The sequence below is a fragment of the Coturnix japonica genome, chromosome 2 (assembly GCF_054131305.1).
Source record: "Coturnix japonica strain WE chromosome 2, WE-NBRP24, whole genome shotgun sequence".
Classification (NCBI taxonomy): domain Eukaryota; kingdom Metazoa; phylum Chordata; class Aves; order Galliformes; family Phasianidae; genus Coturnix; species Coturnix japonica.
The window spans coordinates 110,035,404-110,063,287 of record NC_140664.1 but is presented as its reverse complement, the minus strand read 5'-3'; the positions used below and the strand labels follow the sequence as shown (position 1 = coordinate 110,063,287).

Sequence of the window (27,884 nt, the reverse complement as noted above, 5' to 3'; positions counted from 1 at the left end):
ACCAGCATTTATGCTGCACCCTGAGAGGCTGTCAGAATAACCTTGGTAGAAATGCACTTCTGGACATCGTGTCATGACACAATGCCTCCAGTGAGCAAAAATGGACAAAAGCAGCCCAAGAAATTCACAGAATCACAGAATGACCCGGGTTGGAAGGGACCTCAAGGATCATGTAGTTCCAACCCCCCTGCCTGGCAGGGCCACCAAACATACACCTTTACTAGATCAGGTTGCCCAGGGCCCCGTCCAACCTGGTCTTGAACACCTCCAAGGACGGGGCATCCACAACCTCCCTGGGCAGCCTGTTCCAGGGCCTAACCACTCTCCTAGTGAAGAACTTCCCCCTAACATCCAACCTAAATCTTCCCTCTTTCAACTTAAAACCATTTCCCCGTGTCCTGCTATTGTCAGCCCTTTCGAAGAGTTTACTCCCCTCCTGGGTGTAGGTTCCCTTCAGGTATTGAAAGGCTGCAATGAGGTCACTGAACATACACAGACAGGCAAATTCTCTGCGTAAACTGGCAATAGAACTATTCTAACTCATCACCCTCCCTTGTTGGCCCTTAATTAGGGTGCATTTCCTTAGGCTGACAGGCACGGAGCTCCTCGCTCACAGCCCGCAGGGTGGGATTCCCGGCTCAGCCCTGCCCCATCCCACCCCGGGTGATCCCGAGGAGGAGGAGAAGGAGGAGGAGGAGGACCGCGGCACCAGGTGATGGCGGCGGGGGCAGCTCTGCTCCGCCCGATGCCGCTGACGTGCGCTCCGCCTCCCGGCTTAAGGGGCGGTGGCAGCGGCTCTGCGGGGCTGTGTGCGGTGCCGGCAGAGCAGCGAGCTGATAACGGGAAGCTGCTTGGGCCGTGCTGGTGTCACCGCGGGCGGCTTCGTGAAGGCGGTAGGGTTGGGGCTGCTGCTCCCTACGGCAGCGCGGGGTGGGGTTGTCCCTGTTCGGCTCTAAGCGGGGTTCGGGTGGCGACTGGGGGAGCTGGTTGTGGTTGTGGGGTCCGTGGGGCTGCTGTCCGTATTGGGTTCTCTACAGCCACTGTGTTGTGGGGCTTCGTAACGGCTCGTTTCCGTGATGACTGATAGCAGGCAGTAAGGAACATCGGTTTACGTAATTAATGTCCTTGTTTTGAACCAGCCCGTTAATTGCCGAAGGGAAGCCCACTCCCTTCGGCAGCGTTATTCTGGCGAGCAGAGAATCTGTGCGTCCATTATAATGTAAATATAACACATATAATCATGTATAGCGTGTATGATATGTATTACCTTGCTGTGCTATTTTCTTAGTCGGGGTCTGCCTTCGCTTCTGTCAGCGTGTTACAGAGATGACAAACCCGAGCACTATGGGGCACGTAGGAAGAGGGCTTCAGGGCACACCCCGAGCACGTCAAGCTGGCAGCCGGCATTTAGGGGAAGGAAGGCCTGGACGGGGCTTGGGATGGGCGAGGGAGTGCGGGCGGCTGTTTGCTCCGCTCGGGTCTGCCAGGGTTATCTGGTTGTGCTGAGAGCGCCCCGAGGAGACACGTGGTCCATATCCTCACAGCCCCTCCGAGTGCACGGCAATCCTGGGTAAGCATTGCCCAACTCTTTGGGCGATGGTCAGAAGGTAAAAGCGGGCTGGAGTGCTGTGTAAGCCCGGTAAGGGCCGGCTCTGATCCATTCAAGTGCTTTAGGACTTCCACCCATCCCACAGCTGCCTATATGGCTGGTCTCGTGTCCTAACGTTGCACAGACTCGCCTACTAATGGCATAAGGGAAACAGCAGCTTGAGCCGGTGTTTCCCACTCTGCTTCTCGGGTTGGCAGGCACTGGGTGGAGCAAAGAGGACGTTTTTTTCTGGAGGAATTGAAACTAAAAGTGATGTAGGGACAAGCTTGAGTAACACGGGCTGAACACGCCTCCCCGAAGAGAAACGGAAATGCTAATACTTAGTAAAGAAGGCAGAAATAATTTCTATGCCTGCTTCAGCCTATGATATTATGCAGGTTCATAATGCCCGACTTGAAATCCAGAAGTCTGTTGTTGCTCATGGGTATGTTACGTTGAGTCTAAGGAGGCTTTATCCTCAATTAATTTCAATTTGAGGTACTGCTATCAGTGCACTGTACTCATGTTAACATACTTTTAAGGGCTTGTATTCAGTGTGAGCTTTATGAACTGCTGTCATTCTAAATTGTGTATATTATATACACTATATATATATATATATACACACACACACACACACACACATATATATATATATATATATATATATATATATACATATACATATAGCTGTGACACTGGTGGTGCTGTGCTCTGATCTGCTGTGGGCTCCCAGTGCCCTGGGATTTCCCATTTGGATCAGGCTGAGTAATTATCACTCACAGGAGATGGAGCATTACATCAAGGTATCAGCTGAGCAATATGGCATGTTGTGTCTTCTCTCAGTGCCTGTCACCCTCAGCAGGGATCAGTGGCATTCTGTAAGGTGGTAGTACTGAGCAGGTGAGGACTGGAGCACAATAAGGTCTGTGATCCTAGAAACACTTGCAGAGTTCATGCTGCTCCTGCACATGACACTCTTAGAAAATAGCTTTTCCCACTCAGAGAGGGTCATGGCAGGTGTTGTTGTGAAGTTTCCCACATCCTGTTCCTAGTTGAGCAAACCCAGATATGCCAGACCGGCTTGCTTCACCACTTGTTCTGCTCTACCTCTGTTCCTTTGTAATAAAACGTTATTGACAAGAGCACTGTTCTAAAAGTAGGGCACTTGTGACAGTAGAGAGTGAAATCAGGCTTGCAGACCTACTTCAGTCAATTTTTGCTCGATAGTTTTCCTAATTGCCACCACTTCAAGCAACTGTAGCATTCTTTGCTTTGATCATATGGCCTTGTAATTCTTTCATATGAAAGAAGGAAACGCTTCTTTGGCAGGTTTTTTTGTTAAAGTGAATCCTAAAGAGGACAGTGAGTGTTCACTCAGCAGTGTGGACTGCTGGGGGAGTCTTTCTGTGCCTTATTGGGGTAAGCAGGTAGATAGGATAGGGCAGGTGCATCAGCATATCATTGCTTTGTAATGTATCACATGGATCTTACTTCCTTGCATCTGGCACGTAGTGTGCATCAGCTTTTGGTTTCTGTAAATGGAGAAATATAGGAGATCTGGTTTACTTAGGGTAATGTGGTTGTTTTCTTTTCTTAGAGATTTTGCATCTCGTTGTCTGAAAGAGATAACACAGCAACTTGTGTTCTTCTGAACTGAAAATACTAAGCAGAAAGAACAGCTATTTACTCTAGGAATACTCTAGGAGGAGTCTTTCCACAGAGATGTTCAGGAGGCTGCCTGGGGGAGTGGTGGAGCTGCCATCTCTGGAGGTATTTAAGTGACGTGTTGTTATAGTGCTTCAGGATGTGTTTTAGTCTTAGCCTTGGCAGCGTTAAGTGGTTGGACTTGGTGATCTTGAAGATCTTTCCCAACTGAAGTGATTCTATGATAATCCAATAAAACCATCACAAGTTGTCCTACATTTCCCTCAGTGTTGTCCCAGTGATTCTCATTCATCTTGGAATACTTCAAAATAGCATCTCTTTTCTTGAGCTCTAATTAGTGATAAGTTTCCACAGAAACCTTAAATGCCTGAAGATTTTGCTGGGCACGTTTCCCATATAGCGTATGCTAGAGAAGTAGGTAGCCTGTGCTCTGTCTTCCTCCCTGCCTTCTGGCTCCATACTCAGCTCCTGCAATACACAATTCTTCAGTGTCTAGGGAATGGTTGTCTAGATGATCCTACTTTGTTTATTGTCTTCTGTCCTACTAGTTGCCTATCTTTAAGCAGGCTTTGTCTTGGGATTGGTATTGTGCAGGTGCTGCTGTTGATGTCTGTCTACTTACGGGTACTTCAGCAGGAGCTAGTTCAAAGCATCTCCTGGTACCTGACAGCAGAGGTATGTTTGTTGATAGAACCGAACTTGCAAAAACCTGTACTCAGCATGAGCCCCTATGTCTGCCCAGGAGGATGCACCTGCTCCAGCATCTATATGGCAGCAGTGTTTATGACTGGCACGATGGCTTTCCACAGAGAGCTTTGGCAGGGTGCACACTGGTGCATTTAATTTGTTACAGATCTTCTCTCCAGTGACTTGCTTTGTGGCTTCAGATTACTTCTTCCTCTCCTTTCCCTGCCAGAGTGTTCTCTAGGAGGGCACACTCACCTGGAGGTGTTCTACACTTCAAAGCAGAGCAGGTGTTTCACTCTGCAGCAAAGCATCTGTTCTGTTGCGGTGAGTTGTGCATCCTGTGCAGTGCTGCCAACATGTGAGGTTCTGCAGGTTCAAGTTCCTGCTCTTCCTTTCCCTCGGGATGATGCTTGTTAGCTTACTTTGCTGTATTTGTACACCAACAATCATGGGACTATAACTCCGGGCCTTCTAATAGCCTCATCATTTTAATTGCATAATGGGAATGTGTGGTTTTTTGATTAGTCATGACTCTGGTACCTGTTTGATGAGCTCTTCAGCAGTCTTCCTTGAAGGGAAGGCTTTGTTTTCCCAAGCGCTGAGTGCTGCTTCCCAGAAGAAATGAAATTCTACTAATGAGGCATTCAAAGGCAAGATTATATGTTGTGTGGTTTGGAGTGTTTGTAGAGGGAGAAGGGAAACAGCTAAGAAACATGTAGCTGTGAGCACTGTGCTCAGTAGAGCATATTGAAATCTCTGCCTGTGACATACTGTGCATTCATATATATAAATAGTTGCATCAGAGCATGGTGTCATTGCAACTGTATTTGCTTTGAGAACAGCTATGTGTACGCTTGTGGTGTGGAGGAACACAACTCCACGTGTCTTTAGACGTGAACTGATGATACCAGTATTTAATGACTGTGACATGAGTTGGTCTGCTCCCTAAGATCTTATGGCTTGTCTTATATTCATTGTGTTAGGTCGTTGTGAAGGTTAGTCACTGTGTAACTGTGGAGCTGACTCAGGAGGGTTGTTGGGGAAACGGGAAGGAAATCTGTGATAAGACACAAAGAAGCCCTTTGACTCCCATCTGCAGACAAAGGTGGGGTCTGCTAGGAAGGACAGCAGCCTGGCTTACATGGCTGCTCCAACTCCCAGACCACGAAGCTGGCTTGGGATAGTGAGACTGAAAAATCAGAGGGGGTTCATACCCAAAATATTCCTTCAGGGGATTTATGGAGAACTGTTTTACACATAAATACTTGTGCAGAAACTGAGCAGTCCTAGGCTCTGACCCTCAGAGAGAAAACCGTTTCACTAGTGGTGGATGTGAGAGGAAGATCTGTTTGGCCTGCTTGCCAGGAAAAGAGTATCTATCCGCTGTGTTAGTCCTAGGCTAGATCTGGCAGCAGGGGTGCAAGATTCTTGCCTGTGTAAGGTCTTTAAGTGGGCTTTTCACAGCTTATTGTTGAGAAGCAATTTGGTTCCAAAATTGCATTTTCTTTTGTAACAGACTAGTCTGTTCAACAAGCAAAGTGCCCAGATGAATTCACTGCCAATACATTCTTAAATGTTTAATTTGACTGTTAACAATATCTAGTACAATAAACTGGTGTAATATATGAGTACAACTACTGTGACAGCACTAAGTTTCTGCAGTAATGATAGGCCATCTGATGACTTTTTCAGTGGAAGAGAGCACTGGTGAGTTACCATTGTATTAGAGAGCAGACAGATGTGGGGCATCCAGCTGGATCACTGTAAATGATCCCTGATGGGTTTGGTCAGTTTAAGACTTAAGAATCACAGTGGTTTGAACAGAGCTGATCAAAATGCTTGGTGATTATTTTTTGCAATGTTGACTGAATATATGCATCTTCTCCACTGCTCTGAGATGCAGTTACAGTGACTGTTCAGAACTGGTTTATCTCGGGATGTAATTACTGAACTGGTTTTGATTGTTTTGCTCTATCTGTGCCCTGTCCCTACCAGCCATCTCACTGCATGCACACAATTAGGCTGGCAGTTCTAATTTTGTGGTTATGACCAAGACTCACTTTTGCCTCGCTTTCATGCAGAGGACAAGACCAAGCATCAGCACTTCCTAGCTGTGATCGGGTTGTGCTTCACGAAAATAACTGCCTTAATAGAATAAGGAAATCCCCAACAGGAAGAAAGCCGAGATAAAAACATGTACCACTGTGCAATAGCAGCTTGAGCAGCAGAAAGCCTGAGAGCAGAGAAAAATCATGTGATAAATGAAATGAGCACAAACGAGACATTTCTGGCATGTGAGATTCAAAACTTTACAAGGAATGAGTCAGGAAAAAAACCAAGTTAGATGATGTCAGTGTTTGCATTTATGAGATTGAAGAAGAAATGTTGAAGTAAATCTGCACTGCGTTTGCCGGTGTCTCTTATACTTACTCAGCAGCAAAATATGGCTTCCATCAATCCTTTCCCGTGCTGAATAAAATTGAGTTATTACAAAGAGACACCTGGGGGAAGATGGCATCATTAGGGTGGTTTAATTTGCTTTGATGAAATAAGATTTTTAATTCCTGTAAGAAATGTTAAGTTCTGGAAGAAATAAAAAGATATATTGTCTGAACAGGGACCCTTTTTCAGATGCTGCATCTTACAAGACCAGATTGGAGTCTGCGTATCTTAGCACTTACAAACCCTTTCTTTTTGGCTTTATAATTGAGCTTGCATGTGAGTCATTCTGCCATGCAGCAATATGGTGCCGAGCTTATGCAGCTCACAGTGAGCTGTGGTGTTTCTGAAATTGGAACTTTGTGACCCATACTCACACTGTAATCCATGCAATATATTTTGGGGGGCGGTGGGAAACTGGTGGTTTGATTACTTATTTGATTTTCTCATTTCCCCTGAAATGAATGAAAGGTTCTCTAACCAAAGGCGAAATCCATTCTCTTGAAACAGGACTGCAGCAAAATGGAATGGCTGAGCTGGTACGGAGAAAATGGCAGAGTAGTATTTGCAGAAATATCTTCTGCCTGGTGGCCATGAACAAACACTTTGCAACCAAATGGAATGAAATCCTGTAGGAAAAGAGTAATTAACTAAACACTTGGGCAGTAGCAGCTGGCAGTCAGAATTTCAAGTGGTGACTCTTGGTAGTGTGTGTCTGTGTAGTGCTGTGGTTGGTAGAGTGGCCTGTGAATACCATTAGGGATTGGGAAAGCTCCCATTCTTCTGAAAGCACTTGGACTGTTTTTGTTTACTGCTCAGCACTGAAGTACTTCTGCTGCTTTTGTGACACAGCACCAGTGAAGTGAGGTGGGAAGTCAGAGGGTTTTGCTTGAGGGATGCTTTACTTCTGTTGACATCACTGTGTAGCCCACAGACACTGAGGGCATTGTACAGAGTTAACTTTAAAACACTCACTTTTCATATTATTTTCACTTCTAATGAGTAGACTCTTATGTTTATTTGCTGGAGGAAGGTGAAGCAGACAACCAGCAGGGTTTATGAAAGGAGGCTGGATGTGCTGCAACCTGAGCAACTAGAAGTTATTCACCCTTCTGTCTATATGTACTTTGTTTGAGGGGGAGCCCCATGACTCCTCTCCTGAGTGCAGTCACATTAACCCCAAGCACTAAACTGGACCAGACTATCTAGAAGGCATCTTCTTACTCTGGGTTAGTGTGGAGTGATTGGGTGGCCCCACCTGAGGACCAGCTTTTGAGTAAGACACAGAGGAGCTAAAACTGAAGCAGGTAGGCTGACTGCACACCACATGCTCTTAGTGGGCTCATCTCTATTCTAACACACATAAAAGCTAAAAGTGCCCATCTGCTGATGCTGTTAACTGAAGATAGCTCCTTCTGTGGGCACTGATGTGTTTGCATGTGTTAGGTAGGCTGTGTTACCAGGTGTTTAAAGATTGCTAAGTTCAGCCCACAGCTAGATTGCCTGTCCCTGGGCCTTAGGATGGTTTTGCAGTGGGGTGTGATCCCTCTAGTTTGGCCTAGAGCAGATGACGAGGTTGGGGTTTTGAGCTGACAGGACTTGTGGTTCTTTAATGGTGTGTATGAGAGGAGCCCTCTACTCTTCCTGTAATGGGTGTACTTCTGAGGAAGGTCATTGATACCTGTCAATAAAAGCAGCAGTTCTGACAAAAACAAGGGCTGTGTACCTAAATCCTGTAAGCAGCAGACTGTGTTACAGTGCGGGTGGTGTGGCAATGCAAAATGGTTTATTTTATATGTATTATATGTGTTAATGTGTGCTACCCTTATACAGCTTTCTGAATACTTTCTTCAAAACTGGAGAATAAACATGCAGAAATTAGTCTTTTTCATAACAGTCTGATGTTCCATTGCAAGTCACCCATTCACTGTTGGACTATGTCCAGCTACTACAGTACCTATCTGTTAAGTATGGCTGTTGTTATGGCTATCCTTAAGACTTCAGGCAGTTCTCTTACGTAAATGAGGTAACACTGCTTTCTGTTGCTCCTTATCATTTCACTGGAAACAGCTGTACAGCCTTTCCTTTGGAGTAGCTGTGGGTTTACTCTGTAGGGTCTGGTTCCTGCATCCTTAATGGTGACATGCCTTTTGGGATCATAGTATGGTTGGATGCCTGCAGGCATAGGGAGCTGCATGTAGGGATGCAGCTTGATTATCTGTTTAAAATTCTTGGGGTGTTCTATAGACGTGTTAAGGTAAGCAAGGCCTAGAATGTGGGAAAGACCTTGATGTATTTGGATACTTTTTGATCCCTCTCTTTGATACTTTGAAGCCTTAGATGATAGTTTCATGCTACATTATGAAGGGAACAGCCTTGAAAGCACAGCTGAGGACTTCGCTTGTGCTTGAGTACGACTTCTGACTGTGACCGAGGTCTAAAAATGAATTGCTTATTGAAAGCTGGGGAGGGTATGCATTTATTCATATTTTCACAGATAACTGAAGGTGTGTGGATGAATAGTTCTTGGACTGAAGATCCATGTCTGTGGCTCGAGGGGAAATGTTGTCTATATGGACTTATCAAACAACTGTGGAGCAGACATGCCTGTGCTGTGGGCTGGTGGTGGAATCCCATTGCAGCTGAGCACAGCTACCACGAGGCAGCCAGAAGGGCTATGCTTGGGTCCACAGCCCAGAGAGAGGCCTAAGGCTGGGAACTGCATATGGCTCTTGCTTGCTTTGTGTGGGTCAGCCTCACAGTGTGCAATCACTTCTTCTGCCTCTGTGATGCTGCTTAAGTTTCAGTCTTGGGTTTGTAGTTTCAGCTTGGTAACGTGGGGGAGTGGTTACTTCCTCCTTTGTGAGGAGGAGGACTGAACTCTATTCCCTAGCAATATGAAATGAAATATGAAAGCAACTCCAAAATATGAAATAAAAAATAAGATTCATTAGTACTTATGTATTATCCCTCAGAAGATCACTGAAGTACTTGCACCGTGTTTGTGTGGTGTGTTGGTTCTGGCTTTCTTTTCATCATAGGAAGCACAGCAAGTTGTCCTACGTCATCTTGTGCTTGGGTGTTGTGGTTGGCAGTTGTGAATCTGTTCTGGAGGTTTCCTTGGTTATGCAATGTAGAGCTGTCAGAAATACACTCTGAAAGGAGCAGGTGTTATATTAACTCTGTGAAACTATAGAGTAATAATAAATAGTTTTTATTCTGCTTTTCATCTTACTCAAAGCAATGGTGTTTTTTCCAGTCAGAACAAGAAAGTGTTTTAACAAGTCTGGGCATCTCCCACTGACTTTTTTGATTCTTTTTTTCCATGCACTGGTTTGTTTTTCTTTCAGTGGGAAGTTTTTGAGTACAGAGGACCAGCAGCCTTCTGTTGTCATCTGCAGGCAGTTTCTCTCCATCAGCAGGGTAGGGTTTTTCTGCAGAGGTCTTAAGCACACAGTTGAACTGCTCTGCTTTTCCACCTTCTGCTTATGTTAAAGGATGTCCTGAAGCATTGGTCTTGCTGCATGGCTAAGTCCTTTTGAGTGTTTTCAGCTGTCTGTGGCATGGTTGGGGTGGCTTTGGACAACACCATGTGTCTTTCCAGCATGATGTGCAAGAGGGTTTTGCTCAGAGAATTGCCTACTCTCACCTCTGGTCCAGCAGAGAGCTGCACTCTGAGAGGGAAGGAGGAGGGAAGCTTTTGGGCCTGTTTGGTTTGGGAAGAGGGGGCTGATGCTGGAAAGCTGATGAGGAACTGCATAATGTTGTAGCTGAGGAGGTCAGTGGATGTGTTACTTGGCAATAACTGGATGGTGTGTGGGAAAAGTGAAAGGGGAAGGCAAATTGCAAATAGTTTTTCCCATGGCCATTGTATTTATGTAGGCAGTATATGTATGCTAGCCAGAAATAAATCTGCCTTGTTTTTCCTGTGTGTATGTATGTCTACCCAGGGCAAGCTGGCTATTTTGTGCAACACCAGAAGTCATTAAGATTTTATCAGGATTTCCAGTGAAAGAGTGGTTTTAAAATATAAGTTAATGACAGGATTTTTGGATTTCGCCTAAGTATACGTTTCCCCATGTGAAACTCCTAAATCCATAAATGCTGTGAAACTTAGCCTGAGTTTTAACCAACATGCAGAATCTGAAGGGTTTCCCAGCGTTTTTCTTTGTTGCAGAGAGAGTTTAGAGAGGCTCTTGGAGTCTTTCACATGTTCTCTGCAGGGACACCCAGGTGCCAGCTCTGGTGTCACCCAGGCACCAATGTAATCACAGTGCTGCCTCTGCTTTATTTTCACAAAGGATGAGCAGGGGTGTCCACTGCACATGCTGTTGGGAGCTTGGTGTAGATCAGGGTCTTAAGATGAGCACTGGGGCACAGGGTGATTGCCAGGAGTATTGTAAGCATCCCCAAATAGTAGGGACTAAGCCAGTGTTTACATCACTGCTAAGCAGAGAATCTGCACATCATAGGAATGGGATCACTTCAGTAGTTATGGTGCAAGTGTGTTTTCTTCCACGCGCAGAACGAAGTGTGGCTCTTCCTACTATTTACTAATGTCCAGCAAAAGCAATAATGACCTTTGAAATAATAATTAAATGATAAGCTGATGTCTTTTTGTTGTTTTCAGGTCAATTTAGGTTTTAATACAAGACATTAAAGATGACACCAAAACATGAAAAACAAGTAAGTGACTTAAGCTTTAATAAAAATGACTCTATTTTGGGTGGTTGTGAACTGTATTTTATTAAGGTCTGTAGTTTGTCATCTGGTATTCATCAGATTAAGTGAAATAATTGGTTGTGGTAATTTTTTAACATTTTTTACAATGTGAATAATTCCAAGGAAACATACCTGTTCCTTCCATATAGCAGACTAAAACAGAATGGACCTTATATTTGGAGTATCTCCAGTTAATAATGCTCATATGTGGGTACTTAGGCTGTGCTGTGTTAAAGGGGTGCTACACTGGGAACAAAGTGTATTAATGAATAAAATACGATGGCCGCTCTAATGGCTATTGATGCAATGTCAGTTACCACGAATAATCTGCAACCTGAACTTTGTTCATTTTAAAGTAAGAGAACAGAGAAGCGAAACTGACTTGTTGCCTGAACTGAGAAACATAATTCCCTGCCCCCAGCCCTTTCCACTTGTGTTGGTTAGGGCTGATGGTAGCCAAAGGAAGGCAATCTGATGGAGTATTTAAACCTGGTGCAGTTACCTTGCTCTTAGGATCTGGATTAAATGAAATAAAAATGAATCTCTGTACTATACAGCAAATAGTGATTCTTGTTTTGCAGGCCCAGGTTGATTTATTCGAGCAATGCCAGCAGGTTAAGTGGGTTTTATGAGAAATAACTAATGAGAGCCCATCCAGTGATCACCCATTTTTGTTGTCATTTCTTTTATTAACTGTACTTTATAAACTTCAGAAATGGGTAAAAGCTGAAGATACAAACAAGGTTTCATTGATTTCAGTGTGTGAAGTATGAAAGAATAGACTTTGAAGTCTGCTTGAATGGGAGACCAAAGTCTTTCATTTGTGACAGTATCCCTGTCTGCTGTTGCTTGTTGGGTTGGTACTAATGGATGGGGCTGTGTGGATTGAGTCTTTGGAGGCAATGAATTTTCTGATGAAATTAAATCATTGCTAGTGTTCTGTAGTAATGCTGTGGGCCAGGAGCATCTCCAAGCCATTGGACAAACAGGTTGATGGGACTAAAGAGCAAACCTCGCAGGCAGTTTTGAGGAAGAATTCCTTTGAAATGCTCAGCTGCTTTGGCTGTGGTCCATGTCCTCAGGAACCACTGGGGCTTTCTCTGTTCTCCAGTGTTACTGAGTAGGCTCCAGGACTGGTTTGTTTTTAACAAGGTAGTAATAAAATGTTTCTGTCTAACCAGTGAGCACTAAGAATTGTCTGCTTCAAGCTAAGGTGCTTTCTGGACTTGAGGTCAGTGTGAAATGCAGAAACATGAGAAGCTCTGGCCTCAGCAGGAACACACAGAAAAGAGAATATAAATTCTGTGGTGATGCTGGTCTTGCACGTAATGGAGTTAGAATTTAAGAAACAAGCTGAAGCCCTGGCTCTGCTGCTGCCACGGCTGACCCAGCAGGGAGCCCTTGTTCTTTGTGGTTTGTTTTTTCCCAAACCAAACTCAGTTATGCAGTAGCTATAGCAGTCTATCTGCTGATTACTGATTTAGCAGAGAATCTCAGTATGATCTAATTATTGCAACACAGGAAGCCCACATATTTTGCTGGAGCCAGGTAATAAAGAGCTTAAACTAGCATGCCCCAGGGTTACCACGCTGCAGGAAGAGTTAAAAGCTGCCAGCAACCAGTGGTTTATAGGAGCAGCACCTTCTGGGGAGTTGATCTTTTACCAGTGCTGCTGCCAGTGAAATGGGGAGAACAGAGAATTTGCACTTCTGATATTTTGGCTGTTATATGCACAATGTGATGCATTTCTGTCCTAAATAGCAGAAACAATGTCACTGTTCATACAAGGGCTACTGTCTTCCTGTCTCCTTAGCTGTGGGTGCTATTAAATCCTACACTTTGCTGTCAGCTCCAAACTGCTTACCCCTCAGGCAGAAGCTTTGTATACTTGTGGCAGTAGCTTCCCTCCAGCATGTAAGCCTTTTTCAGGAAAAGGATTTAATGAGCACCAGCAAATCTGCATGTGCATATCTGGACAGTGCTGAGTAACTTGTTCCTTGGCTTGTGTGCCTGCTCAGGGCTAACAGATCTTTCCTACCTGTCTCACCTGCATGGCAATAGTGGACAAACAGAGTTCTAACAAACCTCCCATTAGACCTGGTCCAATATACTTGGGGGGGCGGGGAAAGAGGCATATCTTCTGTTACCTCTTTTCTTACCTTCTCTTTATCTATTGAGAGTGTGGCTTAAGACATTTACATGGCCCAGGAATGATGTGTTTTATTCTTCATGCTTGAATTGTTAAGCTACAGAATATTCTGGAGTGATGCACTGCATTTCATTCAGTATTCATTGCATCAGAGAGGAGGAAAGGAGATGACTGTGCTTAAGTGGGTTCAGGCACTAGGATGGGAGGGAAGATCTTGGGTTTCTGATGTCTCTCTATCAGTCAGCAGATCTTTATTTTTATAGGAAGTAAAGATTTGAGTGAGATTTGGGCTCTGATGTCCTGATCAGTGTGAGCCGCAGATATACCTGCATGTTCTCTTTGGCACAGTGCTGGTGAACTTGCAGTCTGAACAAATCATTTTCTCTCTACTGTTCCCTTCTTACCAGTCTTACTACCCAGCCTGCGTAGTGAAAAGATTGCGGCACTCTCAGTGTGAAATGCTCTGTGCAATATGTGATTGATTCTTTTATACTAATGGACATCCTGATGGGAAATTCCTTTTTCTAGGAGGATTCATGGAAAATAATGCTTTAGGGGTTATTGACTAATCAGATGTGTATCAGTGGCAACACAGAGCATGAGGTTATCACCTGATAACATCCAGAGCATGAAGATTAGGACTAAAATGTAGCTGGAATGAATGAAGCATACAGTCTTCCAGTACAAGATGATTTTTATTCTTCCCTCTCATGCTGAATTTTTCCCATATTAAAAATAGGTATTTCCATGTCAGATTTCCTGTTTTCCTAATGAGAAAATAAAAATAGACTTCTCAGAATTTATTTATTTATTTATTGTGGTTAAATTGTACATGTTGGAGCTTCTGGCTTATGCTACATCTCAGAGCATTCAATTGTACTGTTGGGAAAAAAAAACCAATCTCCAGCAGGAGAGAAAGGAGGTTTAAAACAAAGTAAAAAAGTCTTTTTTGCCTTAGCTGCTATTATGGTATATTCCTCTTTTTGGAACAAATCCAAGTGGAACCATTTCAGCCTTCAGTGCTCGTGGCTGCATAGCCTTATGCTGCCCTTTTCCTCTGTCAGCACTCCTGTTCTCTGTGTAGGACTGTAGCTGTGAGAGTACATACAAACCAGACCTTGGGCTCACATTGGCCATTTTGTCATTTATATTTGACCCTAACCGCTTGGTTTGCTTCTGCTCTTAAGGACAGAGTAGCAAAGTACCACTGGTGCCTAAGATGGTCGGTACAGAAATCACAGCCATGAATTAAGAGGTATATCCTGACAGAGAAGCTACTCCACTCATTTTTGGCCTGCTGAGCACATAGTAATAAGAATAAAAAAAGTATATGTATCTGCTTTGTTTCTGTGTCTAGTATCTCTGTGGAGTTGTTTCATGTGAGAGGGAAAAATTGCTTAACATGTCGTCCTTAACAGAATTCCTTGCTAGTTCAGTTTTAGGGCAGATCTGAGGCTGTTTATGAGGGTATTTAGGCCAGTGTGATGGCTGGAATTCAGGTAAAAGCTGAGTTTGTATAGGAAATGTTTTGCTTATGAACTTCACAGTTTCTTGGAGAAGGAATGAACAGAGGCGCTACTTGCTGATAGCTTTCTATTGGAACTATGTAGTGTCCAGTGCAATAGCCTTCTGCAGTCAAGGTTGGGCACTTTGTACTATCAGCAATAAATTCCTGTTTGGAGAGAATTGTTGCTTTAGGCTTTGCAGGAAACATGTCATTCTTGAGTGCATGGTAGATACAGCCTCAAAAACTAACAAGGAAAGCCAAGCTAAAAAAAAAAAAGCAACAAAACATTAGGCAAAGTATATCTAACAGATCTGCAATTCTGGAAAAAATAAAGGGAACTGGGACAAGGAAGATGGCTTGAAAGCAATTGCAGCGGACTAACATATAAAACTTCCTGAAAGTTGGTTTTCTTTGGATTGTTTCCCAATCTGTAAGGCTGGATTGTAGCGTAGTCTTATGATAGAAGGTGAAATGTGTTTTTTATGTGGTCTGTGGGAAATGTTCAGCCTCCTCTGTCACAGCTGAACAGCAGATCACTTGAAGATAGACATGCCTACTAAGGGTGAAGCTTCTATAGCGAATCCTGGCCTTGTACAAGGATAACATTACAGGGCAGCTTAAGCATTGTTTATGACAGTGTATGTCCATCCATAGCAAGTAGTTAGGGCTACGTGAGTTAAGTCAGTGTTGTTATTCCAATAGGGTTTTGTATCCTGGAGAAGACCTGAAGGTCAAAAGAAAAGGGGCAGACTCGGTGTATCATTTCACTGTTTCAGAGCAGCAGAAGTGTTAACCAGAATTGGTATGAAGGCTTCCTGGAGTCAAGATGTCTGTAGGGGAAGTACTGCAGGTCTTGGGAAAGGCTGTACATTTTGTGTTTCTTTTCTAGATGCTTACCATTTATCTTGCTTCATTCTGACCTCATCCTCCAGTAAATGAAGAAAAAAAAGAAACATCCCTTGCTCTGCTGAAGTTAAGGTTTCTAAATTGGAGCTTATGCTGTGAGCAGTTTCCTGAGGTGCCCTCCTGTACTGTATAAATACTTGGACTCCTGGCTCAGTGATACACCACCCAGATGCCTGCCTATCTCAACACATGTAGCAGGCCTTGTTTCTTGTACAGGCAGAGTCTGAAGGGTGTTTAGCTGCCACAGTATTGAAATGTGGCGGCTGCCTAATTGGAAATAAAAAGTGCACGAGGCTTTCTGTGGAAATCATGTGGCTTGGAGTCAAGGTAACCCATAGCTATCCCACAGCATATCCAGTAGTGATTTCTATTGTAATATTTTGGTATAGTAGAGGTTTGAATTAGCCCTTTACTTACAAGCTTAGTTTGATTCCTTACAAAGGAGAAGGCTGTTGGAAGGTCACTTGGAAATGAAGTAATTTGAGGAACCTAGGGAACAGGAAGCAAAATGGAAAGATGATATGGCAACTGATGCCAGGCAAGGGATCTCAAGGTTAGTTATGAGCAGGCTGTTTACAGTTTTGACTCCTTAGTGCCAATTGTTAAGGAGGAGATGAGGGGATAAAAAGCTACAAAGGACACAGCAGAGGAAAATCAGTCCCCAGAGCTCTTCAGTGAAGAAAGAAGTAGCAGAGGTGGTAGGAAGCTATTAAATTGGCTTTAGTTGGCATGGCACTCATGCCAGATACCAAAATGGTGCTCAAAATGCAGAGAACACCCCTGTGACTAAAAGCTGGGCTACATGAGGTAATACTATGGTCTGGTTCCAGCCACCAGGCCACAGGTTTCCATCTCTGAAACAGGAGTGCTTGGAAATCAGCAGCTCCTGTGATAAACAATAGAGTCCAGACCTCTCTGCCACATACAGAAGATGCATCTTTTCCTGCCAGTGCTATCTTTATTCTCCTCACAGTCTGTTCCATCTGTGCTGCTGGTGTATGTGCTGGAAGGAACTTAGCTGAAGAGTAAATGTTTATTTCTTATATCTGTGATTTGGGTATGGAGAGATGCATTTTGAGATCTTTCTAGTTCAGAATTTATTAACTGATTGATAAAAAACATGCTGAAAAAGCATATAGTTGATTTCTGTACCTGGCTATTGAGTGCAGTGCAATCCTCTCAGAAGGATGTCTCCAATGCTGAAGACCATATGCTTGTCTTTCAGTCTGTGAGTAGTTGGCCTAGCTCTCTGTGGAAATAGCAGATAGATAGGCAAGGCTTTAAACAATTTAATTTTAAAGAAAACTTTTAGTTGCATTACAACTTAAAATATATCTACATGTGTATATACATGGTAAACCTGTGTGCAAGGTTTCAGATGGTTGTTAACTGAGGATACTTGGAAGCACATGATTCTTCAGCTGCCCCTAGTTACCATTGCAGCAGTGCCCATAGGCCTCACTCACTCCTTTGGGATCACACTAAGATGTAATATAAATGTATGAGCTGTAAGGAAATGGATTAGATGTGACAACTGCTAGGACAATTAATCTGTATTGCTATATGGCAGAAGCAGAGAATTATGCTCTGCAGGGTGGCTGTGTTGCTTTCTTGTACAGATTGCTGGGGAGACTGGGACAGTAGTGTCCTCATCCTGAAGTCCTCAGATGTGCTCTGTGCCTTAAGTTCCTGGAATATAAGAAAATAGAAGGGGATTATTCATCTCCTTGCAAACTGGATCTGGACTCTAGGCTTTGGATCACAGTTCATTCTATCAAATCACATCTAAGGCAATTAATCACAGAATCGTAGGGGTTGGAAGGTACCTCCAGGGATTGAGTCCAGCCCCCCTGCCAGCAGTACATCCTTATCCACTGGGCTGGAGCAAGTAATTTCAAGTGTAGAAGGAAGGCAGATCTTCAGCTTGTGGAGTTACAAAGTGGTTACCTCTCAAATCCCTGGAATCAACATGTATAAATACTTAATTAAAAAGAAATAAAATGGCAAATTTAGGGGCAAATAAAGCAATATGTTTAAGTATTGGGTACATGGGATATGTCTGTAATACTTTTTTTTTTGGCGTTTAACATTGAGTACAAAGGTGAGAAAAGCCAATTTTAATGCTTGCCAAGCTGGATCCCACATCTGTGATTTGAGCATTAGATTTCTAGTGCGTACCTACTGAGATCACCAACCCTCCCCTGCATGAAGCATGTATGACTTCTCATCATATTACTTAATCCGAGATATTCCCTTTCAGTTAGCATTTTGGCAAAGAATTTCCTGGGCATGTGGTGTAGCTCAGATGATTCATTGCTCTTTGCTTCTCCTTTTATAGGATTGCAAAATCCAATAAAGCAGCAGTTCAGCTTTTAATCTGAGCCCAGTAGTTTACGGAGCAGCTGAACAATCAAGAGAGTCTTTCAGGTTCTCTTTGTCTTCTGAATTTAATTGCTTGATTTTTCTTATCATGCACCTGCAGGAATTTGTTACTGTCTTGGTACGAGACCCCAGAACACAGAAAGAAGACTCATGGCACTCTTACGTAGACTACGAGATATTTATTCACGTGAGTATAAAAATGTCACCAGAGATGCTCTGGACTCGTACTATTGCTTCTGTCCAAGTTGGGGCTCACTTCAGGCACAATGGAATCTATCTGCATCAATTGTGGGAGGCTGTAGGATATCAGTCTCCTTTTAATGACTGAGCTGCAGCGGAGTAGGTAAGGGTGGGCTGGCCAAAGATCATGCAGAAAAGTGCACGGGAGAGCTGGGAGTAGAACCTGGCCTCACACTCCCATGTGCATTCCACAGTGTCCTACCATGGATGCTATTCTTAGCTTTACTTTTCAATTTAGACTGTCAGGATCAGAGGTATCTTACCATTACAAAAGAATTCTGGTGTTCAAGTATTCATGCTGAAAACAGCTCTATTTGCAAGTATGTTTATTTGTACTTTGAGTTCTTCTCAGTTCTTCTGTTTGCTAAGTTACTTGGTTACTGCAATGTGCTTGTCTTCAGTATACCTTAACATTCATATCATGGCAGCTTAGCGTCACTTGTATGTGTGAAATAAGGGTATTCTGATACATAGATTCTGTAGTCTACCACGTGTTAACGGGAGTGCCCTTCGAGTCATAGCCTCTTGTGTCTTGAATCTCACTTAAGTTCATGTTCTTGATTATTCTTTGGTGGATGTGAGTTACTTTAATTTCTTAAACCTAGATCCAGAATTTTTAATTGCAACATAAAATGTTCTGACGTGTATCAGCTCAGCATTGTACAGCAAGATACTGAGGACTGGTTGGACTGCAGGCAATTGTAGAATGGAGTCCTGCCTAGATGGGGTTTCACCTAAGTGTAGGCTCCACAGAAAAACTTGGCAAAAAGCATTTAATCTTCACGAATTGTTTCTCTTTGATGAATTGGCACTTTCTGGTGGAGTAGTAGTAGTGTTCTGTGGGAAAACTTCCAAATGCTGCTGCTTGCAGAGTGCAACTTCTTCAACTTGAGTAAGGCTGCATGCTGTTAGAACAGCTAATTGTTTCCAGAACTATAACTAGAATAGCTAAACATGACTTGTTTTTTTCCGCAAAGTTTGGCATTGTCTGCTAAAACTTTTTTTCTTGTTATAGTGAATTGTACCATTATCCTGATCTCTTGATTTTAAAAAATGAAACAAAAAATGGTGATTAAAAATGCTTCCCTGAGAAGCAGTACAAACTGTTGTCAGTCCTGTCTGACATACAGCACAGTCCTTAACATGAGCGGAGTTAATGTCAAGCTTTCTGCTGGTATCTCAAAGATTAGCATCTCAGATTGTTGTTTTTGATATCTTGCCTGCACTTTATGCTAATCTGGTTTACATACTCTTAATGTTATTTAACTTCCCAACAGACAAACAGTATGTGCTTTACGAGGAAAACATCCTGCGTCAGACGACGCTTCCGAGAGTTTGTTTGGCTTCGGCAGAGGCTTCAGAGCAATGCTGTGCTCATGTGAGCAACTTTTTATGACTGGTTTGTTTCGTTAAATATCTAATAATCTATCGGTAACGTAGCGAAGGGACTCTATGATTAAAAGAGCATCGTTTCCTCTTAGTTCTGAGAACCGTAAAAATCAAAGCTGGAAAGTGTCCTGCCCTTCTTACTACTACAGTTTATTTATACTGATAGCCTTTGTTTGGCGAGCCTCAGCCTAATTTCTAACAGATCTGAGCTGTTTCCTTTTGCTGCATAGAGGTAGTGGGAAACAGGTGATGTGCCCAGTGCAGACTACTAGGCCATGCTGAGCTTGAGGCTGTTCTGCTTAAACTAGCTGGTAAACCAGCTGGTGAGCTTCTAGGATGTGCATGGTAGAACCTAAGAACATAGGGGGTCTAAGCAGGCGTACGTGCAGCCTTATCAACTGGTCCAGAAGAATCAGAGTTATTCCTCCTTTCAAGGAGGTATGTCAGAAGCCCTCTGGTTTCTCAACTTTGTGTGTCAAATTCAGTTTAATGAGGCTTCTGGAAAATGACTCATGATTTTCAGAAACGTAGGATTGGCATTTGCTTGTATCATTTTTCTTCCTTGCTTTGGGCTTGATTTTAACTCTGTATTTGCTTGTTCTTTATAAAGACAGTTACCCGAACTGCCATCTAAAACTCCCTTTTTCAATATGAACAATCCCCATCATGTGGACCATCGTCGGCGGGGTCTGCAGGAGTTCCTGGAGAAGTAAGTGTGTCTCGTCTTAGTGAGGATGGCTTTTTTTTATGATGTCATCGACTTGGATTGAACGTAGCTCATCTCTAACATCATCTCTGGTACCTGAGAGCCACCTTGTGGCCGTCTTTACATGCTGCATATTTTGCTTTATTTGCGTGAAGTCATATTTCATGTACATGACTTCCAAGAATAAGCTAGATATTCTTTATAAAAAGAAACAGACCTCTTTCCATCTATTTATTCACGGAATATCAGTATCACTGTAATGAATTCTGGGGCCTGTACCACTGAGAGCTTGGGAAAATCTGATAGTGAGTTCTTCTAACATGGTTCTACCTATAACGCCAATTACTGTGTTTACCACTGCCAACATAAACAAGCTGTAGCAGCTGTGTTAATTTTCACTACAGCTGCAGTCTGTATAAAATCACTCAGCTGTGTGGTTATGTAAAAGATTTACGTAGATGAACATAGCTAGACTGTGACCTGAGTTTCAGTGGAGCACTGTATTAGTTCCAGCAGTGCATTGCTCAGTAATGCTGCTATAAAGCCCTTCACCATCTGCAGTGGCAGAGACCTCATTGCTGTAATTTCTGCTTTCTCTGCCATTATCCTATATCTCGCCTTTGCTGTTATACGTGCAGACCTGTTTGGTGTTGCTATGGCAGAACTGCGAATGACTTTGGATGCTGTGTTTAGCCTCTGTTCGGATTAAGAGTATATCAAACCTGGGAACAGAGACATTAATCTTCTATTGTTATTAACGTTTCTGAGAGGCAGAGCTGCAAAACCAAAGGAAGAAAAATCATTTAAGAAGACTTTAAAACCTTATGGCCAGGAGGCAGAGAAATACAGGACCCACTGTTTTTTCCAGTCAGTCTGTTACAATTATAGGTTTCCATAGCAGACTGTAAATGCTTGCTCGTGAAGTGTATACATTAATCGGAACAACTGAAGGTGGGGGGAGAGCTAGTCATTGCAGAGGCTGAAGGTACATGTACAGTTGTATTCAGGATCTGTGGCTGGAAGAGTGGTTGATGAATACTGGTTGATGGTATATAAGATGAGGAAAGGAAAGCAGAAAAGGATATGTGTTTTCTTGCCCTGAGGAGAGAAAGACACTGAAATATTGCCTCTAGAAGCACAGTCACTAATACTGATGGTCAGCTGAAGAGTACATAGTCCAGCCCCTGTGTCTGAGCAATTCTGCCTTAGCTGTGCCTCCTCATGGAGTGGTGAATATTTAAAATCACTCTTATTTTAAAATAATGTTACCAGGTTGACCTCTGCACTAAGGTATGTTATCTCAGCATCATAAATAATGACAACCACTGCCTGTGTTTCAGGAGGCAAAACACAGAGGTAGGTTATCTTAAAACAGCTCATCACATTCTGATTTTGTGGATGCCTGTTTTGACAGAGTACTGACAGGAGAAAACGATGGCTTGTTGAGCATTTTGCCTTACTGCTTTTAGGCCAGGAGTGAGGAAAGACGCATCTCTGTAAGGAAATGGATTTAAACACTTCAACTTAGATGCCGTTTAGAAAGGTGTCAGCTTTCCCTCAGCCCTTGGGGCTATCTGGAAGGAATTTGCAGAGATACATTTGCGTTGTGACGAATTGACTTGGCAAATTGTGTGCTGTAGCATTGCCCTCTGCTGGCTGGCATGTTAGACGTACTGCTATTTATAGTAGGGATCTTTCTATTGGCTCATCCATATTTCCGTGATTCTTTCTTTCTGTCCAAATAAGTCTGGATCAAAGGATATATTAGTTCTTATACTGGAAGAGCACCTGGGGGACTCAATGGCTGGTGTGTTCTCTTTAAGTCTCATATGTGATCATTGCTGATTTTGGTTCGCTCCAGCTAACACTACTGAGAGTGCTCCAATTCTTCTGTCTTAATATATTGGTGATTTACATATAGCTTGTTTTTACAGCTGATTTTTCTTTGTGGGAAGAAATCTGTGCCACCTGCATGCACCTGTCGAGGTATAGGTTTATAGATTAACCAATTTCAAATACCCACATGTAATGCAAGAACACAACCTATATTCAGTATGCTGTGAGCTTATTGGATTGAAACCATACCTGGCAATGGAGTTCAGGGTTATAAGAATAAGAATTCTGCCCTGTAGCCATTGCTCTGTGTGAGAAGCTGCTACAGCTTCTGCCAAGACAGCAGCCATGTGCCGGTGTAAGGATTCTGCTGCTGGAGGCAGCACCCTGGGAGCACTGTAGCATCACATCTTTGTCAACTGCTGTAAAATGCCTTTGTTCTTCACGTGTCACTCTACACAGCCAGTTAGCATGGGGAGGTGCTTAGAAAGGACCTCTATGTAGCTTCTTCCTGTAGAATGTGCCAATAGCTGGAAACTAAATCTGAGCTGTAGAGTTTGGCCAAGTCTGAAAGCGTTTCCCATTTTGATTTGGCTTTCCCACACCGGCATGGGGTAAGACCTGCTTTTCTTATAGGTTATTATCTCTGAATGATGAGGAGCTATAAGGCTTACTCCTTGCCTGGGCATGATTTAATATTTCAGAAGTCCATTTGCATTAACGGAAGCCAGCCAGTCCATTTTCAATTACAAATTACTCTGCAAGAATAAGGAAGATTACATTGGTGGCTTTTTTTTTTCTTCTTGGTAGGTATCCTCACGCATTTGAGTATGTCTGCAGGTAGATTCACTGGGAAAGCTTACTCTTAAATTAGAAGTCAAAATTAAAACACTGCCTTATAGTAGTAGATTCTACAAGATGCCTTTTGCTTTCATCCCTGAGTAGCTGAATAACTTTGGGGTTCAGATTGCCTTCTTTCACACAAGCATGAGCTGGCACATAGGTAGAGGACACTTTACTAAGAGTTCTCCACAGGGTGATGTGTGGGAAGCAGGGAACTGGTTCTGAAGGGGATGGATCCCAACCTGCCAGGACTTCTGTGGCTGCTTGGTTAGCACTGAGCAGCAGGAGCGTATCAGCTGTGGGCAGGTAGGGCTTCACCCTGTGAGTGGTGGCTGCCTCTTTCCAGTGAAGCAGTTCTGAGCAAAGCATTGAAGCTTTTTTCCTATCTGGTGAGGGAAGCAAACCCATTGAAGTGAATAATGCTTAGCAGACATGCTAATTCTTAAATGTATTCGTTATCAGATCCTAAACAGTTGCTTCACAGTTGCTTGCTATCAGTAACATTTCCTCTGTTATAAAAAAATAAATGAATGAGCAGACACAGTAGGCTCTTTAAAAGGAGGAAATGGAGCTTTGTTTACTGCAGGCTGAGCAGCCCTGTGCTCTCTGCAAGAGGCCAAGCGGATGTTCAATAGAGGGCACCACAGTCCAGGCTGTGATCTGTTGTCTCTCAAGTTTTATTTTCTCCTTTCTCTCATGATATGATGTAAATGGGCAGAGTAAATTTGTTGAAAACAAAATCGGAGTGTTAACCTTCCACACATATACGAGCGTGCATCTGTCATTGTATTAGGTTACAGTAGATACAGGAAATCTTTAGTTAGGATTAAGTTGTACTGTTCGGCCATATGTTGTTCTCTTCCAGCAGAACAGTGTATAATATACCTAATAAAATCATGTTGAAGAAAACCAGATTTTGGACCTTGTCCAAATAAGACGAAGCACATGTTTTGTCTTTAGTAAACGTTCTTGCTGTAACGTGGGGAAGGAGAAATACTCCTCATATACTACCCAGCGTTTCTTCAAATATGACATTACTTTTGGATGTGGAGTCATATTTTCTGCCCCTTTTCTTTAAGGGTCCAGAGATCACGAGCACTTACTGAAAGCTTACAAACAGAGATTCACATGGCCACGAATAAAAAATGATTTTATTAACTCTAATTCAAATGTAGAGCCTTCTCCTGCAGCCCCCTTAATCACATAAGCAGTCATTATGCATCTGAGCAATCTGGCTGAGAGGAGTGAGATCTCTGACAAGTAATGACTGCTGATGTGATAAAGACTCGCAGGATTTAGCCTTTCATTGTTATTCTAGGCATGCACAGAAAGTCTGTTGTTCTCTTAAATGCGTCCAGTGAGTTTATAGGAATTATCATTGTGAGCCCCATGACTCTGACATTAGCACAACTGTGGACAAAGCTGATTTACATCACTGCAACTGCAGCTTTGCATTGACACCTGTAGTCATAAAAATGCTGGAGGAACACTGCCAGTGCTTCAGGTTGGATTCAAACAGTGTGAATGCTTAGCCTGTGCTATGGCATTAATATTATATATGAGTATTAATATTAGGACATCTTTTCTCTTGCTTTTATGTTTTTCTTTTATGTTTCCTGCTTTTTATGCTGTGCTGTGAGATTTTGACCTTGCAGTCCGTGGAGCCCAATATGTATTTCAGGGGTGCAGCACCTCTCACAGTAAGTCCCCAGCTTGGTGAGGGCCTACGGGGTGGCTGCTCTGCCAGCCCTCGGTGCTGCTCCGATACCTGGCCTCGAGTGTGTGGTTATTTCCTTGGCACAGGATTTCCAACAGGAAAACACAGTGCTTACGGAGAGAGCAGAAATTGTTTTTCACTTTGATTGCTAGGAGGATGCAATTAAAAAGTGATCTAACCTGTTGGATCAGATGGGGGGGAAGGAGGAGGGGAATGGGGGCAAAAACTGAGTTATTTTTTAATTAAAAGAAAGGAGAAACGTTTCAAGAGTACGACTGGGTGAAAGGTGTGCGTGTTTGCATTTGTTTTAACTGTTTTGCAAAATGCATAGTGTATTTGATGTCTACCCCCGCCCCCAAATGTAGGCGTGCTATTTAGCTTAACCTACGTCTTTCCCGTTCCTTCCCTGTTTTCTCTTCCACCTTTTCGGCTCCAGATGGCGCTGTGAAGCAGAAAAGAAAACCCCTGCGAAATAATGAGTCCCATGTAAAGTAAAATTGGAAATTGAATTATAGCAGCAAAGAAGGGGAGGGGAAAAAAAGGACAGTAGCCTTGAGGTCCCGATCAGTCTGTACTCTTATGGCTTTTGTTTGCTGTTCCATGCGTTGGGTTACTGCTGAGTTAATAACGGTGCTTTCGCAGTTCAAGGCTTAGCAGAATTGTACTGGACGTGAAATAAAGCTAAAATGAATTTGTGTCCAATATCATTGACATTAGCGCTCATTGCTCCTCTGGTGTAATGCCTCAAACCATCTAAAATCAATTTTAAAGATTAGCCATTATTTTATAAAGAAAATAAAATAAATTCCGAGCAGCAACCGAGCTGTGAGCGTGGCGTAATGGCACCAGCAGTTGGTTACTGGTGTTTTCACTGGGTGGCAGGGAAACTTTGGAAGGTAGAGGAAGAGGAAAAGCAGTGAAACTAAATGCCATGGGCAGAATTTAATCTCTTGGCTTTTGCTGTGTTACTTTGTATTAGACACGCCAACGCTTAGAATTGCAGAAATGTGCATCCCCTCCTTGTGCTTACAAGCCTGGGAAAACGGGCAACTCTCCTTCCTCGAGGGGTGAGCTCTGCGACGCTGTTTTTATACTTTAATACTTTTTCCCCCCCTTCTTTGTTAAGAGGAGGAAAAGAGGGAGGAGAAAATCGACTCCCCTGAGCGCACAAACCATAAATGTGGATTTACTGTGTAGAACAGTATATTTTTTTCTCTTGTATTTTCTGTCGCAATGTTTGTCGTCTTTTTGGACCGTATGTTTATCACAAGTCGAGGCTGAAATCCTCTGTTAGCGTCCAGTGAATGATGACTTTTCAAAGCATTCATGAGGCTGTTGCTGTCAAGGTGTGTAGACTTGTAAATTCTGTCATTTGGGTCGACTTACAGGGCATTTGCTTGCTTCTTTATGAGCACTAAGAAGCTTTTCAGTGTGTTAATACACTGCATGCATTGGCTTTACAGATACGTACTCTGTTTGCTATGTTTATTTTTCATTAGAGTTGTGAGAATTTATATGAGGTTAAGAAGACAACGTAGGCATGAAAATGTGTTTGAGTTTCAGTGAAGTCTGTTCCTTCTTAGACGGAGTTTTATATGCACCTGGTAGGTCACTGGGCTCACCGGAGGCATTTCCTCACTGGAAGAAGTCAAAGTTTGAATTATTTGGTTGAGAATGCGTGTGTGTTTGCCCAGGCAATGGAAATATGTGCAAACACAAATATCCTGCGTTTTCAGTTAGGCAACTATTATTGTTTATTTGGACTTTCTGGAATTGTATGGGCTCAGGTAAAACTAGGCATATTCTAGCATGTTAATTAAACGCTGTTGTAATGTTGGCTACTTTAGAGCACGGATTTCAGAACGTGTTTGTATTTTAAAACGTTGCAGTCCAAACACTTCATTAGTCTTATTTGATAGAAGGAACTGATCAGTTATGCATTTAATTTTCATCAGGAGTACCTATCAAATGCACTGTGTCTTACTGCTTTTACGAAGTCTAGCATTAATGTCATTTCTTATCTCCTACTGCGTAGTAATTATTTTGGGGGGACAACTGCCGTAACCTAAATGGGTAGAAATAGGTAAATAATGACTCCTAATAGTTTGGGTTTCTCTAAAGATATTTAAGTAAGTTTTATGGAGTGCTGTTTGGCATGGCCTTAGTAATGAATTTACTCATGCGGGTAGGAAAAGCTGAATGTACGTATAAGCAAAAGGACTCTTGTTACACATTCTAGGGTATACAAACAGAATAACTCTTCCTGCAGCTAAATGCTGCAGCAAAACTGCAATATATATATATATATATTTTTTTTTTCAAAATAGTGGTGTTGATCTGCAATTTTAAGTCCTTGCAGAAGTCCCTCTATGATGTTCTGCGTTACTGGAACGTATTACACTTTCTTTACTCAGTACTGTACAAATGCAAATGCTCTGTGCTAAATGTATTTGAAGATTTAACTAGAAATATCTATAAACCAAATGGAAATGGGCTTCCAGAATGCTGGTATGAAACTGCATGTGAGGTTCTCTGAGAACTGTTTAGAGGTATGCTTAAATCTGTGCTCAGTAGCAGCATTTTTACTCTTGCTTAGATGTATGCACGTAAACAAGTTCTGGCTAACGCTGGCTCTGTTGTTTACATAGATTTGAAAGTTCTGACGCTGCATGTATCTCAAGTTCTTTGTCCCTGTACACACTTCTTTGCCCAGCCAAAGACACTGGTGACTTGCAATTTTCAGAGCCCAGCTATTTAAAAACAGCTATCAAAAAAGACCAAATTTTCTTAAGAGTCTCTGCCTAAAAATCATCAATTAATCCACGTGGTAATAACAGATGGTTACGTGGAAGAAACGTCTTTCAAGTTATTTTTATGGCAGATGTGTTTAACTCTTAGCTTTGTGGGGTTTTTTTTTTACTCACCCAAAATTCCAAATAACGTAAAAAAGCAAATAAAGCACACCTAGTCATTTTAATTTAAGTTCATTACCTTCTGTAGTTGTTTTAGGATTTGGAAGGATTCTTAAATTCAGGGGCCTCATCAAGAATTTGTTCGGGTGAAACATTTCAGAACGTGCATGTATCCGTGTAGAAACATTGCACTTCT

General features: G+C 42.7%; 1 protein-coding gene across 5 annotated transcripts in view; it reads left to right on the top strand.

Moving 5' to 3' along the window:
• Window positions 1-715: 715 nt before the first annotated feature.
• Window positions 716-27,884, top strand: part of SNX10 (sorting nexin 10) — a 42,670-nt gene continuing 15,501 nt past the window's right edge. For 3 of the 5 annotated variants that reach the window (XR_014943631.1, XR_014943630.1, XM_085540556.1), the window contains exons 1-4: window positions 716-893; window positions 18,149-18,235; window positions 19,566-19,666; window positions 20,292-20,386. Coding sequence is in view for 3 of the 5 variants with exons in the window: in XM_085540556.1 (XP_085396682.1) it covers window positions 716-893; window positions 18,149-18,235; window positions 19,566-19,666; window positions 20,292-20,386 (461 nt within the window). In the remaining 2 variants the exon portion in view is untranslated. Of the gene's footprint in view, window positions 894-4,172; window positions 4,268-11,012; window positions 11,069-18,148; window positions 18,236-19,565; window positions 19,667-20,287; window positions 20,387-27,884 lie in introns of all 5 variants that reach the window. The other 2 variants (XM_085540558.1, XM_085540557.1) reach the window with 2 other exon arrangements.